The sequence below is a fragment of the Aquarana catesbeiana genome, linkage group LG01, assembly GCF_042186555.1.
Source record: "Aquarana catesbeiana isolate 2022-GZ linkage group LG01, ASM4218655v1, whole genome shotgun sequence".
Classification (NCBI taxonomy): domain Eukaryota; kingdom Metazoa; phylum Chordata; class Amphibia; order Anura; family Ranidae; genus Aquarana; species Aquarana catesbeiana.
In genome coordinates, this window is record NC_133324.1 from 652,954,166 (window position 1) to 652,976,044 (window position 21,879).

The window sequence follows — 21,879 nt, forward strand, 5'->3', positions numbered from 1 at the left end:
CCCATATTGGTTATCTGTATTAACAGACCACACATCCATAGAGAGAGAACTGAAATTCTTTTTCCAGACTGATCAAAACCTATCCATATTTAACACCCAATGGGATATGTTTAAACTACACGCGAAAAAAATACTCGATAGCAGAATTAAAAGGCTTAAAGCTTCCTCTAAAATTATAATACATCTTACAGAAACTACCCTACAGGAATTAGAGGAGACATACAACACTCATCCCTCCCCTGAAAACCTCAACAAAGTAAAAATGCAAGAAAGAGTAGTATCACAACTGCACGTCGAAAAAGCTAAGCAATGTTTATTTTTTTGTAAAACTAGAATATATGAACATGGAGAAAGAGCAGGGAAACTACTAGCATATCTGGCGCATATGGAGAACAAGCCACCGGTAGTGGTGTCTCTGATGGGGCCCGATGGAGCACTTATTACGGACCCTACACTGGTGGCCAACCAGTTTCTGAGCTTTTACAAGGAACTTTATCGCTCACAAAGTGTAAAAACGCCCCAGGAAATTAGAGCATACCTACACACGATACAATTCCCACGCATAAATCCAGAACAATTCCAGGCACTAGAGAGCCCCATAACCACTCAGGATATTACCACAGCCATCTCCCAATTAGCCAAATCCAAAGCCCCTGGGCTGGATGGCTTGCCCCTGGAATTTTATACCACATACGCCGAAATACTAATCCCAAAATTAAAAACCTTATTTCAATCAATATTTGAATTAGGTAGTCTTCCCCCATCAATGAGAGAGGCCCAAATTATAGTCCTTCCCAAACCAGGTAAAGATCCCCACTACCCAGAATCGTACCGCCCTATATCACTACTACCAGTTGACATTAAGATATTAGCTAAAATTCTGTCCTCTAGATTGAATACAGTCATTCTTTCCCTGGTACATCCTGATCAAACCGGATTTATGCCGGGAAAGAACACGGCAATGAACATCCGGAGACTGTTTATGAGCCTTCAAGCCCGGCATGACAACACAGGAACAAGAGTAGTAGTGGCCCTTGACACAGCCAAGGCATTCGACTCAGTCGAATGGACCTACCTGTGGGAATGCCTACGCTGCTATGGGTTTGGCTCCATCTTTATAAGGTGGGTACAACTTTTATATCAGACCCCAAAGGCACGAGTGTATGTGAATGGGTGGCTATCAGATCAAATTTCCCTGGAAAGAGGAACGAGGCAGGGGTGCCCTTTGTCACCCCTGTTGTATGCTCTTGCAGCGGAACCTTTGGCCATAGCTATAAGGGCTAATCCCGAAATAATAGGTCTAAAACGGGGGGATTCGTGGGAAAAAATAGGATTATATGCAGACGATACCCTTTTATATCTGGCTGATCAGGGTCCCTCCTTACAAGCAGCATTGGAAATCATAGAGACCATGGGAAAATACTTCGGACTATGCATCAATTGGGAAAAATCACAAATCCTCCCCATAGATCAATTCCCCCCTGCAGTGGTAAACCCAGAACTTCCCCTACAGAGAGTAGCGGAGATTAAATATTTGGGAATCAAGGTTACCAGAAATCTCAAGGATTATGTGGCCTTAAATGTAGAACCCCTATTTGCGATTATTAAATCTAAGACACAGACCTGGGCAAAATTGCCACTAGGAGTTATGGGCAGAATCAACTTAATAAAAATGATTCTCCTGCCCAAGATTCTATACATGGTATGGCATGCCCCCTTATACATTCCACTCAAAGTGTTTAAACAAATGGAGGCTATTTTGAACTCCTTTGTGTGGGGACAGGGTAGGCACAAGATAGCATGGCACATTCTTAAGAACTCCACCCAAGAAGGTGGGTGTTCCCTTCCCGATATACAAGACTACTATGTGGCATCACAATTATCGCATATATACTACTTTAACACATCTGAATCACAAAGATATAGGTCTTTAGTATGTGACAAAATGGGAAATCCGCTATTCACCCCTATTCAAGCAATCCTTAGAAAAGGACAATACAAATATAACACTACACGTTTCAATACAGGAATGTTACAACACCATCAGAAAATCTGGGACATAGCAAATAAGAAGCAAAACCAGTCCATTATACATTCACATACTCCGCTGTGGTACAATGATCAACTACCTGCACTGAAAACGGTACTAGACCCACAGATATGGGCAACATATGGTATCATATACTTATCGCATGTGCTAACAGCAGAGGGACCTATAAGTTTTCAATCACTCAAAGACAGATTTTCGCTTCCAAACCACCTACTGTTTAGGTATTTACAGATCCGACATGCACTCAGAGCACAGATGACCACAACTAATATTACCCTGGACATCCCCCCGGTACTGGATGTCCTACTCGGAACAGACCCCACAAAACTTATATCTAATCTCTACTATATTCTTAGACGGTATAGATCACACAAAGTCTCCCTAGTGGCAAAGGAAAGATGGGAACAGGACGTGGGCCCAATTGATGACACAGACTGGGATGAAATTCTGGAGGGGGTTAAGATGGCTTCTCCTAAGCTTTCAGATAGACTTACTCAACTAAACATTGTGCACCGCACGTACGTCACACCTATACAAATGGCCAAATTCCAACAAAATAGAAACCCCATGTGCCCTATGTGCCTATTGGCCCCAGGTTCCTTTTACCACTTAATATGGAGTTGCCCAAACATACAAACGTACTGGCTGCAAGTAACCAAATTTTTACATGATAATATGGGCTCACCGGTGGGTCTTGATCCAAAATTATGTCACCTAGGATTATTGCCTGATGCCGATATAGACAAATACTTAGCTATATTTATTCAGGAAGCACTATTCCTAGCTAGGAAAACAATTGCTAAGGTGTGGATTCAGGCGATGTCTCCTACTTTTCATAATTGGAAAAGGGAAATAAATGGAGTTTTCCCATATAGAAAAATGATATATGCTAATAGAGGTCGTCCGCAAAAATTCTCCAATATATAGGATAGATGGCTGGAGGATGGTGAAACCTGCACTACCTGATGTAATTTAGGGGAAAATACACCCCAGTATAGGACTTTATTTTGCTCTATGACCATTGTAAACTGTATGTTTTATGCTGTATTAATCCTATGTGATTTCACTTGTATCGAATAAGACTGCATGTATATGTCTGGTTCATATTTCAATAAACGGTGCATTTTTACTTTGTTATGGTTAAAAAAAAAAAATGTGTTTATATCTCAAATACTTTTTATTAGAAAAATTCAAAAATAAAATACATTTGTCCTTAAGACAAGAATGTTTACATAATTTATAAAATGACAAAGAAAAAACATGAATAAATGAAAACAACTGTTTTTCCTCTTTATCCCTACCACCCTCCAACCCACCCCTCCCTCCTCCCATCCCCTCCCCTCCATACACTCACACCCCTCCTCTCGCTCCACCCGCACCAGCATTCTTTTACCTAGGGTATTCCAAGTCCAGCCAAAGCTTCCATATTTTCTCAAATTTCTTATTATTACCCCTCTTCCCATAAATATATTTCTCCTTCCCAATCACATCCTTTACCTCTTTCAACCATTCTACTACCGTCGGGGAATCTTTTGCCTGCCACTTCCGTTCGAATCGTTTTTTTACCTTGGAACAAGCATCTAATTATTGCAGTCTGCGTCTCTCTTGACTTATCATTCTCCTCCATCAGGCCCAAAAGACAAGTCCTGGCCTCCATGCCCAGCGATGTCCCAAACACAGAATTTATTTTATCGATTATACCTTTCCAATACCTATACAATCTGGGACATCACCAAAACATGTGTACCAGGTCACCCCACCTGTCCCCGCACCTTTGACATTCGGCATCTGACCTCCTTCGAAACATATACAATTTCAACGGCGTATAATATGACCTATGTATTAAGTACAAATGGGATATAATCTGTGAAGGAGAGAGAGAAACCTTGGGCCCCAATGCCAAAACGTATTTTCATTGTTCCTCTGTTATTGGCCCAACGTCCCCTCCCATTTAATCCTATTTTTGGGTTCTACCACTCCCTCCTGACCTGCCATGCTTATACACCCATACATATCAGAAATTACTCCTTTAGATGTTCTAGCATTAACCAATCTCCTAAAAGAGGGCATTCCACTCCACTCCGGCACCTTCCCACTAAATTGTGCATCTAGGGCATGCCTGACTTGCAGATACCTGTAGAATAATTGGTTAGGAACCGCAAACTCTTCCGCTATCTCCTGGAATGATTTCAATCTACCTGCCTTGTACAACTGTGTCAGGCAATGAATGCCCCTCCGGTCCCATTCCACTATTTTTCCCATTTCTTTAAGCTCCCCTCTCTTCTAGCACGTTACTTCCACTCATATACTGCATTTGTGTCGCAAGGAAATATCACCTTGGATCTGGCAATGCCAAGCCCCCCGTCTCTCTCGGCCGCTGCAACGCCTGCAAGCGAATTATTGCCACTCCATTTTTTCCAAATTGACTCTCTGAACACACCGTCAATTTTTTTTAAACCAGTGTTTTGGAGTCCACACTGGAGAGTTGTGTAGTACGTATAAGATTTGTGGCATCCATACCATCTTGATTAAGTTGCACCGTCCAACAACTGAGAGAGGGAGACAGCTCCACACCCGGCTTTTCTGTTTTAGTTTTATCATAAGTGGGACTACATTTCCCGTTATATACTGCCCCGGATCTCTTGTAACATTAATACCCAAATATCTCATTTGACTTACTACTCTAATTTGGGATACCTATTGCGGAAGGGGTTCGATAAGGGGGTCTATTGGCATAAGTACAGATTTTTTCCCAATTAATTGCCAGCCCAGAAAAATGTCCAAATTCTTTGACTATCCCCATGGCTACATTCAAGGAAGCCTGCGTATCCCCCAGAAATAGCAAAATATTGTCTGCATACATAGCGACTTTCTCCTCCCCCCTCCTTCTTTTGAATCCCTGTACCTCTTGGGAGGTTCTTAAAGCTATAGCCAGTGGCTCCATTGCTAGAGCGAAGAGCAGGGGGGACAACGGACACCCCTGCCTCGTCCCCCTCCCCAACTGGAACCATTCAGAGCACTCACCATTAACCCTAACCTTGGCCCTTGGTCTATCATATAATATTCTTAACCATTGGACAAAGTTAGGGCCAAACTGGAATTCAGCCAGTACCTTCCATATATAGTGCCACTCCAGGCTATTGAAAGCCTTAGCCGCATCTAGTGAAAGGACGGCTCTATTCCCTCCGTTCTCTATTGGAAGTTGCATGTTTAAATACACATGTTCACACTTGTAGATCTATCCGGTATAAAACCAGTTTGGTCTGGATGTATCACTTTGCAAATTATTCCATTCAGCCTTGTTGCCAGGGCTTTTGCCAAGATCTTCACTTCTGAACACAAAAGCGAAATAGGCCTGTATGAAGCCACATCAACCGGGTTTTTCCCCTCTTTCAACAGTACAATAATTGTGGCTTCTGTCATAGATATGGGCAATTTCCCTACCTCCACGGCAGAGTGCAAGAGGCTTTTTTTTGGGGGGGGGCAAACTCATTTGGAACCCTCCCCCCCCCCCAACCTCTAAGTCAGCCGATACCAATACTCTATCTGCTAACTTTGCCAAACCCATACACACTATACCTACCTCTTTTGTGTTCAGATTTATGGATGAATTCACCAAAGCATGTAGTGCAAGGGCCTGCCTGAATACTTTCAAATGGTACTGTTTAAGGCGCATGCGCGGTGCTCTGTGAGATGGCAGCTTAATCCCAGAGCTCCGTCCCGCTCCGTGCACCCTACAGCGGATATACTGACCCCCGCACATCCAGACCCGGACCGGAGGGTTCAGATAATATCAGGGGAGGTGTCCATGCAAGTGGGGGCAGTGAGAAGAGGCTTAAAAGCTCAGTTTTCAGCACTCCCGGGATTGGACGATTTTTCCAAGCTGGCGGCGGACCAGCCACCTCACGAGACTCACACAGGGATCCCAGGCTCCTCTGCCTGGTGGGACACACTGCATGAGGAGGTATGTGGAGGGGCACCATCACCCACAACAAGCGGAGGCCCACTGTCCCCAGCCACCACAGTATCTCTCCTGAACCAGACCCTGGATGACATGCATATGCTCATGTCCCCCTCAGGAGCCCATACTCCCAGGCCTAATGTTATTTACCAGGAGACAGGCCAGCACAACTCACAGCCCCAGGACATTACACTTATGTTCTCAAAATTTGCAGAAATGCTGGATAGGATATTAAAGCAGATCTCCAACTCCTAGGTTCCTGCATTGAAAGCATTGCAAACAAAGTTGAAGCTACGATCGACCGGGTCAATCAAAATACCGATTGGTTTCAGGAACTGCATGTCCAACTGGAGGGGGCCATGGCAAAAATCGACGACCTGGAGAACAGGTCCAGAAGGCTCAATTTTAGAATCAGGGGTCTGCCTGAGTCTGTAACGGACGTCCCAGATGCAGTACATACTCTCATCAAAAACCTCATCCCAGACATCCGAGCCCGCAGGCTAGAGCTCGATTGTGCGCATAGAGCCCTGGGACCCCCCCGCCAGGGCGGCCTACCATGCAACATTGTGGTCAAACCACACTACTATAGTGTCAAGGAAGAGGTCATCAGGAGAGCCCGCACCACCCCACAGATCCAGCTGATGGGACACCAGATTCAAATCTACGCTGACGTCTCGCCCTTCACTATCCAGAAAAGGCGGGCACTAAAGCCCCTTCTAACGGTCTTGACACAAAAGAATATCAAGTACTGGTGGCTTTTTCCTTTCAGCTTAAAATTTTCTCTCAACAGCAAACCTTTCCGATTCTCCACATTCCAGGAAGGGGAACAACTGATGCAGAAACTGGGCCTTTTCCATAAGAATCCACCTTCCCATGCAGTCCTCTCCATCCAGCATGACCAAACGCCCACCTTCATCTAGCCCTCTCACCTCACTATGGCTAGGACAGAGCGCGTCCAATGCACCTATTCCCGTACTCTGAGTCATTAAACGTAATGGTTTCACTGCTCCTGGTCAGGTACTCCCTCATTAATTGGGGGATACCATGACTGTTTCTCCGGGTGAGGTGGACTTGCTCTCACCTCTTACTCGGAGCTCACTTATTCTAGTTCTTCTTACTGTCTCCTCTTTCTTTCTTCTATCTCTCATCTCTCTAATTTTTCTTTCAGGGACGGAGGTGGTCTCTCTCCTCTGCAGGAATCGGACGGATGGTCGGAGATTACCCGCTTTCTCCTCTACACTGCTCCATGGCTGACCCCACCACACACAGACCAGCTCTACGCATTGCCACCCACAATGTTCAGGGACTAAATTCCCCTGGGAAACGCAGAAAATCTTCCAACATTATCATGCCCAAAAAATAGATATTCTGTTCTTACAGGAAACACACTTCCCTAAATATATACCCCTTCATTCATTCATGCCAAATTCCCCAGATTTTTCCTAGCGACTTCTGACAATAAGACCAAAGGCGTTGACCTGTTCTTTTCTCGCAACACTCAGTTCTCCCTGGTTTCAGAATTCAAGGACCCAGAGGGCAGATTTTTGCTTGTAAAGGTCCTCATAGATGAACAACTCTACACCCTCATTTCATATTATGCACCAAACAAAGGGCAGGCGAAATTTTTCAAATACCTTTTCAACACCCTAGCACCACTTGCTGAAGGCCTAGTCATTTATGGAGGAGACTCCAACCTTGCTTTTGATGCAGGAATAGATAGAACTCGTCCCCCAGGTAAAAACTGGGTTCGTCCTACCAGGCAGAGTCTTAATGTGGCCAGACAGATATTCCATCACGGTTTGGTAGATATCTGGAGGGAAATGAAACCGAGGACATGGGACTATACACACTACTAACCCAAATCAATCCTATTCTATATTGGGACCATTTTTTTATGCTACAACAACATATCCCGCTGGTGCTTAAGTCAGACATTTGGGACTCTGCCTGGTCGGACCATTCCCTCCTCCTAATGACATTAAACGGCGGACCAATTCAACGTTTGGAATTTAACTGGAGACTTAACGCCTCCATCCTCAGCAACCTCACTCACGTTCGCGAAATTGAAAGACACATTCAGGAATACTTCCTTCTGAATGATATTGACAACATCTCCCCATCCACTCTGTGGGCAGCTCATAAGGCCGCAATTAGGGGTGTCCTAATCCAAATCCTACGCAAAGCCCGCAAGTTGGACATTGAGAGTTTTCTTCCCTAAGCAAACTGCCTAGATCCAAACCTTCATCGGGCTCCGCAAAGAGGCTAGATTCAGCACGCACTGCCCTAAACCTAGCTCTAACCGCAATAGCAGAAAAGCATCTCAGATGGGAGGGGGAATGGATCTACCACCAAAAAGATAAACTAGGATCTTTATTAGCTAGATGGTCAACCCCTAAAATAATATCCCCGACACTCCCCAAAATTAAATTGGGCGACGGGTACCTCTCACAGAACCCCAAAAAAATTATGGAAGCCTTTCATGGTTTTTATAGCACTCTGTATAGCAAGGTGGGGATGGAACCCTCTCCCGACATTATTGATTCCTTTTGGGGATCGGTGAAGATCCCGCAGTTAAGGGAACAGCATAGGGATGAATTAGAGGCCCCAATCTCAACGGAAGAAGTGGCACGGTCATTAAAAACCTTAAAAACAACTCAGCCCCAGGCCCTGGTGGCTTCTCTGTCCCGTATTATAAGCATTTCTCTCCAACACTATTCCCATACTTAGCTCGCCTTTTTAATCATCTCCGATCCGGAGCACCCCTTGATAAGGCATCAAACTCGGTGTTAATTACAGTGATCCCTAAGCCAGGCAAAGATCCCAGTTGCACCTCCAATTATAGGCCCATTTCCTTGATCAACAATGATCTTAAAATTCTAACAAAAATTTTAGCTGACAGGTTTTCCAACTTTATTGGCCTTTACATTCATAGGGATCAGGTGGGCTTTATTCCTGGGCGACAGGGGCCAGACCAGATCAGGAGGGCAATCAATGTTATTTCGCTCTTGGGTGCAGGATGGGATGGGGGCCCCCAACTCTGCTCTCTCATGAAGGCGTTCGACTCCATCTCCTGGTCTTTTCTAGTCCCTACCCTGCAAAAATGGGGATTCGGGGAGTCTTTCCTGAACATAATAGGTGCCCTCTATTCTAATCCGGAAGCAAAAATTAAGATGCAGGGATATCACTCGAATTCCTTCCCAATCCTATGTGGTACAAGACAGGGGTGCCCCTTATCCCTATTAATCTTTGCCATGATCATCGAGACCCTGGCCATTTCCATCAGAGACAACCCTGACATACAAGGGGTACAATGCGGACCACAAATGCACAAATGTGCTTTATTCGCTGATGACATCTTATGCAGCGTACACACGGTCAAACTTTTCGACCAGACTTGTCCGACGGACGCCGACGAACCAAATCCGGCAGACAATCCGGCAGACAATCCGATCGTGTGTGGGCTTCATCGGACCTTCAGCAGACTTTTCCAGTCGCAAATCTGATGGACTTTAGATTTGGAACATGCTTCAAATCTTTACGTTGTAACTCCACCGGACCCAGAAATCCACTCGTCTGTATGCTAGTCCGACGGACAAAAACCGACACTAGGGCAGCTATTGGCTACTGGCTGTCAACTTCCTTATCTTAGTCCGGTGTACGTCATCATGTACGAATCCGTCAGACTTTGGTGTGATCGTGTATAGGCAAGTCCGTTCATTAAAAAGTCCATCGGAAGTCCGTCAAAAGTCCGTCAAAAGTCCGTCGAAAGTCCGCTGGAAAGTCTGTCGGACACAGGGGCGTAACTACCACCATAGCGACCCATGCGGGCGCTATGGGGCCTGCAGCCGAGTGGGGCCCAGTGAGGATATGAGCACCTCCGGAACAGTCTCCAAGACAGGGGAAGAGAGGAAAGGAAGAGGCGAGCTGTCCGTATCAGCAGAGAGCTGAATTGCCCAATGTAAGAGCTTTCATTAGAACTTCCAGTGTTCCCGGGGCTCACATCACATAGCTCCATCTTTTGGCTCGGTGCCACTGCTTTTGATAGACAGAACGCCAATCCAATGCGGGACATGTGACGTCATCAAAGGCGTCAGGCCAAGGTGGCCGGGTGGCTTGACTCTTCCTCTGCATAGGTGGGGCTGTATGGGGCACAGGCAGGCCAGGCTGTATGGGGCACAGGTCACGCTGCATTGACACTAGGGCAGCTGTGGGGGGGGGCTGTTTGCAGGGGGGCCCCATACAACATTTTGCTATGGGGCCCTGCTATTTCTAGTTACGCCCCTGGTCGGACAAGTCCGGTCAAAAAGTCTGCCCGTGTGTACGCGGCCTTACTCTTTATATCTTCACCAATCACCTCCCTTCCCATTATATGCAGGTTGCTCGATGATTTTGGCAAAGCCTCGGGACTCACGGTTAACTATTCAAAATCTTTAGCCCTCAACATTAATCTACCAGCTCAGTTGCCCAGCTCAAGAACAACTTTAGGTTTGGGTGGACTGAGACAGCGCTCCCTTATTTAGGAATTAACTTGACTGCAACTATAGACCAACTCTACTCAGCTAATTTCCCAGCAACCTTTCGCAAACTGGAGGAAGATCTCTTAATTTGGGACAAACTGGGCCTTTCCTGGCTGGGCAGGGTGAATTCTGTGAAAATGACCCTACTACCCCGCATCTTGTATCTCTTCAGATCACTACCTATCTCCATCCCTAAGGACCGTATCCGGAATTTCCAATCGAAAATCATAAAGTTCATTTGGGGTGCCAAAGGGCATAGAATTGCCAAGGGGACTCTCTTCCGCAGCAGAGAACAGGGTGGGGTGGGTGTGCCAAATATACTCTGGTACTATCAAGCAGCACAATTATCCCAACTATCTACTATATATTCTAAAATCCCTCACCCTGATTGGGTGCATATGGAAAGACGGGCTATCCCCCACCACACTTTAGATTATATACTTTGGTGTCCAACCAAGACCAGACCGGCCATCTTAGCACCCATGCTTTCTCATTCCTTAACACTTTGGGATTCCCATAAAAACAATTCACACTTGATCTCCCACTGGCACCTTCTATCCCACATCTTCTGAAATCCCCTGTTCCCACCTGGACAGGATATTAAAGCCTTCCAATGGTAGCTAGATAAGGGACTCTTACCTTCGCCCATTGTACCAGTAAACTTGACATGCCAAGGACGGAAAGGTTTGGACTCCAACAAATATCCCATTTTATCAGATCTCTATGACCCTCCATACACAAACCTCTATCTATCACGGAATATGAACTTTGGTGTGGTCAGGCCATGGAGCAGAGGGGGGGGATAACAGTGATTTACCGAGCACTTGCTAGAGTTGACTCTAAAACGCTTTTCATGCGAGAATGGGAGACTGGTCTACAACAACATTGGACCCTAACTGAGTGGCACAGAGCCTCTGTCGCTGCTTCAAAGGGCATCCTCAACATTGCATTAGTTGAAGCTAACTTGAAAATTTTAATGAGTACATGGTTCCCTTGCGGATAGCTAAAATCTACCAGAACGCATCCCCCTTATGCTTTCGTAACATACTGGTTCCATGATCCACATCTGGTGGGAATGCCCCAAAATCAGGGATTTATGGAACAAAATATTCCATATTAATTGGAAAATTACAAATTTACCGGTCTCTAAAACTCCACAGTACGCATTATTAAACTTCTCCAACCCTGGGGTACTGAAATTAGCCCAAAATCTTATTAGATTCATCCTTCTCGGAACTAAATTAACAATAGCCCGAGCCTGGAAACAGCCCACAGTCTCATTTATGTTAGTCAAAAGAAAGAAATCCTGGATCATGGCCCAAGAAAAAACAGTCAGCATCCCTCTGGACACGGTAGAAAGGAATGACGTCGTTTGGGAACCCTGGGCCAAATACATTTCCGGATAGCTGGTCCATGCTTCCTCTTCTTGTTGGATGCGGAGGAGCGAGTACCACTCTGTCTTATGTCGCTTCATCATCGCCTCTCTTTCTCCCTATATTCTTTTCTGTTCTCTCTTTCCCTTTATTGCTTTTGTGTGCTCATTAGGTACAGCATGGTTTCTAGACGAGGTCTTTGATGTTATGTGCAGCAAAATTATATACGAAAATAGGGGATTGTACCCAATTCTACATCAATGAGCTTATAAAACAGGTCTTCTCCAAACAAGCAGCCCTTACTGGTCAGTCTGTAAATGAACAAGGAATGACCGATTGGCACCCAGTAAGGGCGACACTCCTCGGACCCCAACACAGTTAGTTCCCATTAGGGATGTTGGGACTGAGGTGTTTCCTCCTCTCTCAGATAATAATGAAGGTTACTTGAGGTTATTACTCTGTTGGTAGGACCATGTATGTTAAGGCTTTGTTGCACCTGTGAAACACAGTCTTTTTTCTACCTGGTTGAAAACTGTTTTCGCTGTACCATGATATTTTTCCGTTGTTGAAACTTCTAAAAAAATCTATTGATAGACAAATGGTACTGTTTAAAGTTTTGTTCTCCTATTATCTTGATAGGTAATTGTAGAATGTAAAAATGTGCTTCGATTTGTACAGTGTTTATTCATATTTTTGTACTGTGACACTTCTTACCTGCCCAGTGGGCTGCCAATACCTGTCCAGGGGCTGGCCAAAGTAAAACACATTATTTATGCATTCAGCTCTCAATGAAGTGGAGAGGGTTACCTGTCCGAAACATCCCCCCCTCCCCCCTAAAATTTTTACAATGGGCCATCAGAGGGGGTGAGGAATCTGATAAGTGGACCTTATACTTTTCTCTTAAAATACTCATTTCAATAAATGTTATACTTATGTTGGCCAAGAATGTTTGTGTCTAATCTGCTTGCAATGTTATGCGCAAAAGTACTATTTTTTTTTCTTGTTTGACTCCACAGCTTCCTTCAAACCCACTGGAATGTCAGACTGTGGCATCCCAGTTTGCTCAGCAGTGGGACGTTCCTAACTGCGGAGGGGCAATAGATGGGAAGCATGTCCACATCATCCCACCCCCCAACTCAGGCTCATACTATTATAACTATAAGGGGTTTAATAGTATTGTGATGTTGGCGGTGGTGTCGGCGACATACGAGTTAGTTCTACTAAGGGGCACCTGGATTGGCGTTTTTGCTTCATGCGCCATTCCAGTACCCCAATTTCATTCAGTTCAGGTTTTGAACCAATATATGCACATGGATATATATATCTTTGTTTAATTACACATCCACATGGATGAGTCCAAGTTTATGGTTCATTACCATTCTAGAAACATAATATTTTTTTTAATAATCAAAATTTTATTCATTTATATAATACATCATTTATACAACATACTATACCCCTACATTCAACCCAATAACAAGACTACACATTACCCCACATATCCCATTTAACCGAGGTTTATAAATTACAAAAAAAAAAACACTTTATTAAAGTCTGTAGTTCTTCCATCCACCCCTATCCTTGTTATTAATTACTCCAACTCCTTCTTCCCAACTACAAACGTGATTAAACAATAATTATAATGTGACTTCTCCAATTTATAAAGTGAGAAGAAGAGAGAGAGAGAAAAAGAAAAATATCCCCCCCCCCTCCTTAAAATTAATGTACTCCCTCCCTTCCTCCCATCGTGCAAACATATTAGATAAATTGTAAAGTGATTTCCCCCTTTTCCTAGTTCGTGTCTTAAATCCCTATAGTTCATAGTTCTATAATTTATATTCTGTGCAAAAAACAAAAAAAACAAAACCCCTTTCTGTGGTTCTTCCCCCACTACATATCCGAGCGTACTTTATATAAAATTATAAAGTGCATTCCCTCTTATCAATTCCTGTCAAAATCATGAATCCATAATTAATAAATTGTGCCATCTTCTAGAAACATAATATTAATCTTGTAGATGATGTTTTTATATGGTTACAGGTACGTCTTTACCACATAACTAAAAAAAAAAAAAAAAAAAAAAAAAATTTCTTTATATATTCTAATTATTTTTTGTACTTGTTTTTGAATGTTTGTCTGTGACATATTTGTTTTTCTCTCAGATCATGGGCTTGATGATTGTGGACTATGCAGATCTAGCAATCATGCTGTCTTGAGATCACGGCACCTGTTCTTGATTTATTGCATATTAATTTTGCGTGCATGTCTTGCACATATTCACTCACATGCATTTACCCTCAGTCCTCATCTTATTATACATATATATATTTTTTTTGTTAGAATTGATTGCCCTTGTCTATACATCTTTTTCACACATGATCAGTCTTTATTCAGATAACATATATATCACTGCCCATTTGTCACTACGCACATTCACATTTTGAAAAAAATGTTTTTTGACCCTGGATAACCGGGTTATAAATTGTTTTATTTGTTCATATTATAACACATATCACCACACACATTTTTTCACATGAGCTCATTCATTATATGTATATTTTATACATGTATGGATATCACATTATTTTAACACTTTTTTTATTATCTCATTCATTTTTTCACTTTATTTTATTTTATTGTTGTTTCTATGTCTACTTGCTATGGGGATTTCCATTTTAGATTTACTAACCAGCAGCAGGTGTGGAGATCTCATACGGCTGCTAATCAGCTGTTCTGTATTTTCTCACCATTGCATGGTCACATGTTCTAATATTTTTTAGTATATATATATATATATATATATATATATATATATATATATATATATATATATATATGTATATATGGCTTTTCATTCCCATTTTAGCCAGCTATGAGTAAGAACTTGGTGTAAGTCCTAAACGCATCAGTTATTTTTGTACCACCCCACAGTCGTGTTTTGTGTACCCCATGATCCTGTATTTTGAATAAAAAGACAGATTTATCCATTCCAGTGTGCGGCTGTCCAGGTCTTCTTGTCCTCTTCTACATACGAGTTTTTGTATGTGGACGTGGAGAAGAATGGCCGGATGTCGGATGGTGGAGTCAACGTCCAGATGGAGTTCTACAGACAGCTCCCAAATGGCAGCTTGGGCTTGCCACCTGTGGAAGACAATGTGGGTGGTCTTCCGTTTGTGTTCGTTGCTGATGAAGCGTTTGGGCTGGGTGATCACCTGATGCGGCCATTCCCCATGAGGACCCTCACCCCAAAGCAGAGTGTTTTTAACTACCGGCTGGTCAGAGCCAGAAGAGTCGTGGAGAATGCGTTCGGAATAATGGCCAGCGAATTCTGCCTATTTCTGACAGCAATACACATGGCGGAATATAAACTGAGCCATATTTTACTTGCCTGCTGCATTCTCCACAATTACCTCAGAAAAAATGCAACAAACTATATGGCCTTAATTGTGGCTGAGGCCAGATTTCAAAATACAAATCTGACGACAATTGAACCTGGTCGTCCTGGCTTGCCCCCCCAAAGCGCCCGCAAAGTTAGACAGAAGTATGTTGAGTACTTTGCTGTTAGGGGGGGCATTGATATGCCAGCCAATGTGTGAAACAATTTTTAAATAATTTTTTTGGGTATAAACTGAACTCATATTTCATTTGATTTACTGCTTGCGTTTCTTTTATCTGTCTCCTAGGTTCTCCAATGGCCTTTTTTTTGGCCATTTTCTTCAATAGTGCAAACATAATTTATTTGAAAACTATTATGTTGTGGGTCTGCTACACACACACCTTGTTTTTGTTGTTACTGTATGTAATGCATTAATGATAAAAATAATCATCTTTTTCAGCTCCATGAATTAATTGATTTGAGTCCCTAAAGTGGCATGATTGGGGCAAATTTTGGGGCATTGTGGGGTGTTATTTACTAAAGGCAAATACACTTTGCACTACAAGTGCACTGCAAGTGCACTTAAAAGTGCACTGAAACTACACTGAAAGTGCACTTGTAGTGCAAAGTGGATTTGCCTTTAGTAAATACCCCCATTGTCACTGTAAACTACACCAACTTACTCTAAAAACTGGTATTGAGCATTGAAAGAAGAAGCCACACATTGTTGAGTATAAAACATTTTACTCAAAGCACATTCACATGAGCGTTAGAAAAGGGTTTTTTAACAAACCAACATCTTTGGTGTATAACATTTTTATGTTTGACAGTAGAAATATCCTTTTTTTTGGTTAAACAGGCATGTTTAAAACCGTAACGTACACAACTCAGGAACTTACAAAGTTTAACTTGGATAAATTGAAGGCAATATGTGACATTGGTATGTCATAACTGTGTTTACCGTGCCTTCATCAGATGAGGTGATGTCACCCCTGTAAAAGCCAAATTTTGAAGATGCACACAAATTGGGAGTGAAAATGTGGATTTCCCTCCTAATCCCATGCCTAATGTCAACATGTGCTAGCTCCCATCATGGGGGATCAATGGACGTGTTTCGGGGGTGCACCCACAAAACGCTTACACTGATATCCCATGATGGGAGATAGCACATGTTGACACACTGGGGGTTATTTATAAAAGGCAAATCCATTTTGCACTACAAGTGCACTTGGAAGTGCAGTCGATGTAGATCTGAGGGGAACGTGCAAGGAAAATAAAAAAAACAGCATTTTAGTTTGCACATGATTGGATGATAAAATCAGCAGAGCTTCCCCTCATTTCAGATTTTCCCCTTAGATCTACAGCGACTTCACTTCCAAGTGCACTTGTAGTGCAAAGTGTATTTGCCTTTCGTAAATAACCCCCACTGTGTGCATCTTCAAAATTTGGCTTTCAAATTACTTTAAAACTTTTTTAAAATTAAAAAATATAACGACAAAATGTAAAAATTTTTGGGTGTTTTATATTCTGCCTAAAACATCAATGATGTTGTTGAGTCTTTTTTCAACATCATTGATGTTTTCTTTTATCTTCTCTAATTCTCGATTGCACACCATGATCTCCCCGATGAGGATCTGTGCACTTGCACTGGTGAAATGAGTTTCTTCTTCCACAACATTCACCACATCACCTAAAAAATAAAAAAAACACACCATGTATTATAAATATGCATGCATGCATCTATTACCTGAAGCTGTGGTCTCAGACGCTGACCTGTTGTGGTCACTATTTCGCCCAGTTCCTGAACCTCTTACTTAGCACACAGATATTTGAGGCAAGAAATAGGAATATGAAACATTGCTTGGAAGTGTCGTACAATTGTCTGATTTAGCAGAGTTCCAAGCTGAAAACATGTTTTTTCCCTTTCTAAAGCTGGAATACAACCTTTTTTGTTATTAAAGTTTCACAGATGGAGAGACCCCTAGTATCCACTGGAGCACCTGCGTGGGACACCCTAAAAAGGTTGTTCCACACTACTGTTGGTGTCCCACACTAGTGCACCTGCGTCCAGATGTGTAAACAGCTGCTGAGCGTCCTCTCCTTATACTGAATCAAATTTGCATTTCATTATAGTTACAAACACATCTAGACAACAATGTACTAAGTTTCTTTTCATACAAATAGACCTAAACAAATGTAGTTAACCTGCATCTGCCAAAAACATTGTATTAGTGGTCGAACGAACGATGTTCACTACGGACGATCTAACGAACAATGTTTACTACATACAATTACTGTCCCCACACCATTTTAAAATGTACAACAGTAAAGAAAAGCACATGGAGCAGCATGCAAGTAATAATAATTGGAACACACAACAAAATACTTACTTTTTTGCAGCACTCTCTTGATCCTTCTGTACAGATCCTGCTCCCTCAATTTGAGGTCTGACCAGCATTTCCTCAATTGCTCCTTGGATCGTCATACCCCAAAATTCTTCTGCAGACCTCACAACTTTAGTCATGATCTTGGCCTTTCTCACATTTGGGTTGCTGTACGGTCCATACTTCCCATCATAGTCGGCCCTCTTCAAGATGTCCACCAGCTCCACCATCTCTACAAAGGACATATTTGAGGCCTTAAATCTCCTCCTGGAGCGGGACGTTTGTGGCTCCAGACTTTCGTTGTCCTCCTCATTGCTGATATTATCATGCACCTGTTGTCTCTCCGCCATGTGCTCTCCCACTGCGCCAAAAGAGAAGGGGCAGGGAATATACTAGAAAGAAGGTCAGGGTTGGAGTTTCACTCATGCGCAGATAAAGCATAACACGCGTGCGTCGTACGTACGATCTGTGAGCGGAGGACAGAGTAGCATAAGAGCCGATCGTGCAAAGGAACGTACCATTTTAACTTGGGGCATCAGTGGTTAGTGGCTTATACTGCTTTTATAGATTGAGGCCTATATTGGGACAAGATTAGGAGAGTTTAGCTTGACATTAGGGTTTGTCTTGTGTTGTGTCTTGCAGATAAAATGGATAAGTTTAATGACCATGACTTCCTCCACAACTTAATTGATAAGTACAGAGAGCTGCCATGTCTGTGCAAAGTGAAACACCAATTTTATAACAACAAACTAAAGAGGAAGGCAGCACTGGATCAACTGTTGGAATTGGTGAAGCCGGTAATTCCCATGGTAGACATCTCCTATTTGAAGTGCAAAATTGGTGGCCTGAGGAGCACGTATAATAGGGAGCGCAAAAAGGTCCAGGATTCCATGAGATCAGGAGCAGCAGCAGATGACATTTATGTCCCCAGGCTGTGGTACTATGACAGACTGCATTTTTTGTCAGACCAGAGTGAACCCAGGCCATCACTATCTACACTTCCTTCCACACTTCCTTCCACCTCAGATGAGGCTTCCGACGTACAACCTGGGCCTTTCACCCAGGAAGAAGATGTGGAGGAGCCCAGCTTGAGCCAGGTATAGCATTGTTCAACATATTTCTGGTCAAAATTTTAATGATGTTAACTAGATGCTATTATTGAGCACTAATTTCTGATTTAACAAAGTGGTTTACATATCAATAGACAGTATTAGCTAAAAATGATTGGGCAAGAATGAAAAATGCTGGGGTCAGAATGATAGTCTTTTCTATTTGTTAACATTCAATTTGCAAGAGTCATGAGCTCTAAATTGTGTGTGATTGATGACTAAAAAACTAAAACTTTGTCCCATTTTCATACACAGGAAAGTCTCAGCCAGGAGGAGGCCGTGGAAAGTGGCAGCCAGGAGGTGGCCATGGAAAGTGGCAGGCAGGAGGTGGCCGTGGAAAGTGGCAGCCAGGAGGTGGCCGTGCCCAGTAGCCTGATCGAATCGCAGGTTCCTCTCCTCCGCCTTCCAACAAAAAGGCCCAGGAAGGGGAGGAACGTGGAGGATTCGGCAGGCTACTGCAGTACTCACAAACACCCCTAATGTCAAATAGGCCTTTGGCTGTATGATGGCCAGTAAGATGCAAGAAATAGAGGAGGGCCAATGCCTCATCTGTGAGGAGGTCATATTTCAGGCCCTAAATAAGGGGGTGAGGGGCCAACTCACCAATAAAAATCAAGTATGTGAGTTGGACCATACTCCTCCTCCACCTCCTGCAACAACTCCAACACCACAGCCACAGCATGGAAGGAAGCGTGGAAGGAAGTCAAGAGAGTGATAGCCTGGGTTTGGTCTAGTCTGGCAAAAAACGCAGGCTGTTGTAAGACCACAGCCTGGGGACATATATGTCATCTGCTGCTGCTCCCGATCTCTCGGAGTCCTGGACTGGATTGTGCTCCCTATTAAATGGACTCCTCAGGCTACCAATTTTGCCTGTCAAATAATTGATGTCTGCCCTGGGGTACAAAGGCTTCACCAATTTCAACAGTTTATCCAGCATGCCTTCGTCTTAAGTTTGTTATGACTGTTATGAATAAATTACTTTTTTTTTTTTTTTTTTACAAATACTTTGCTATGTGTTTTAGTTCAAAAAGGACAGTTAGTTTGTGTGTGGTAGGCAGGTACATTTGAAAAATACAATGTCAAATTAACAAGGGATACCAACACCAACCAAAAACAAGATAATAATGGTTTTATAGTAACTTGACACACAAAACGTCAAAAAATATTATGGAGATCACTATAAAAAAATTTAAAAAATTCAGGAGATCTTGATAAAAAAAAAAAAAAAAAAAAGTAGATCACTTCAAAAAAATATATAAATATGAATATATTTTTCCTCCTATAAAAAAAATAATAAACATTATTCTGGAGATCGGGCGAAAAAACATAAAAAAAATATTCAGGAGATCACGGGAAATAATTAAGCAATCAGTTTGTCAGAACTGTGTGTGAATATCAGCAGCAAAGCAACTTCATTATTCTAGCATTATAAAGAAGAAGAGAATGCGCTGCATTGAAAGATTTAAAAATTTGTAGCGTGATGAATGTGCTATCTCCATTACAAACGCTAGTTTTACCAGACAGAGCAATTCCATCTCGTACTTTATTCTGAGCATGCATGGAATTTCCGACAACAAAGTTTTTTGTCAGAAAATTTGAGAACCTGCAACAAACTTTTGTTGTCGGAAATTCCGACAGCGAATGTCCGATGGAGCATACACACGATCGGAATTTCCGACAACAAGCTCACATCGAACATTTCCCGTTGGAAAATCCGACCATGTGTATGAGGCATAAGAGTATCAAGCAAAAGTTATGAGAGGTATGTAATAAAGCTTAAAAGCAAAATTGTTACCTTTGCTGTAGTACTCATTGTTAAAATACTGTCTTCTTGTTAGCAAAAGAAACATTCAACCAAATTGTGCATTATAACAGTTGCTTTCTCAGGACACTCCCACTCAATGCTACATCCAAAAAAAAATGTTACCTTTGCCTCTTTTGAACTTTTGCAACATAATCATGTATTGCATTGTTTTCCCACATTTGCAAGAAGACTTTGGATTTGATCTGTCAGATCAACCTATACACTTTGATTAACATTAACTGACTGGACTGGATGTTATCCGAGCAGATATTTGCTTTGTGAGTATGAACTTTGCTTTATCAGCGTATTATTATTTAACCAGAGTCAAAACTAATGCAATAAAACTAATAAAACCAAACAAGACATTTTGTGATTCTAACATGTACACCAAATTATAACACTGTCCTAATTACATCATAGAAACTGGCATCATAGGAGTGATTTACAAATGTGAAGGAAGCTGAGGTTAAGTTTGTTTCTAACATCCAATCAATCACATGCACAAAAATGTAACTTCTTTTGCATCACTGGATATTTAAAGCAAACGTCGCTTTTTTAAATTACCCCGTAGCATCAGGGGCGTGCGGTGAGGTCAGTGGCTGGTGTGGCACTGGCTAGTATCAGAGCCAGATACACACAGGTTACATATGCCGCAATCGTTAGAGAGTGAGCAATAATAGCACTAGACCTCCTCTAACTCTAAACATGTAACCTGTAAAAAGTTCTAAAGCGTTGCCTATGGAGATTTTTATGTACCGAAGTTTGGCGCCATTCCGCGAGTGTGCGCAATTTCAAAGTGTGACATGTTAGGTATCTATTTACTTGGCGTAACATCATCTTTCACATAAAAAAAAAAAAAAAAAGCAGGTTATCTTTAGTGTTTTTTTCTTATATATATTTATGAAATGTTTGAAAAATTGCTGTGCAAATACTGTGTAACATAAAAAGTTGCAACAACCACCATTTTATTCCCTAGGGTGTCTGCTAAAACAATATATATATATATATATATATATATATATATATATATATATATATAATGTTTGGGGGTTCTGAGTAAAAAATGATGGTTAGTACATGTAGGAGAGAAGTGTCAGAATTGGCCTGGGTGGCAAGGGGTTAGTTACCATAAGTAAGTAATATACAAATAATTATTATATTTTGGTTTAAGGTCATTTACTATATTTTCAAAAACTGTACTCAAGCAAGTGGCTTAACCAACAAATTACTGAAGTTTGAAGTTTTAACTTCAAACCAGTAATTTCAGAGTAAATAGATAAATAATAAAATATTTTATAACATATA

General features: G+C 42.1%; 1 protein-coding gene across 4 annotated transcripts in view; it reads right to left on the reverse strand.

Moving 5' to 3' along the window:
* LOC141110150 (alcohol dehydrogenase 1-like) overlaps nucleotides 1-20,706 on the reverse strand; it is a 74,838-nt gene extending 54,132 nt beyond the window's left edge. The window contains exons 1-2 of one of the 4 annotated variants that reach the window (XM_073601370.1): nucleotides 20,566-20,624; nucleotides 18,180-18,236 (exon numbers count right to left, since the gene is read on the reverse strand). In XM_073601370.1, the coding sequence (XP_073457471.1) occupies nucleotides 18,180-18,197 (18 nt within the window). In that variant the 5' untranslated portion in view covers nucleotides 18,198-18,236; nucleotides 20,566-20,624. Of the gene's footprint in view, nucleotides 1-18,179; nucleotides 18,237-20,565 lie in introns of all 4 variants that reach the window. The other 3 variants (XM_073601375.1, XM_073601366.1, XM_073601381.1) reach the window with 3 other exon arrangements.
* Nucleotides 20,707-21,879: the final 1,173 nt, after the last annotated feature.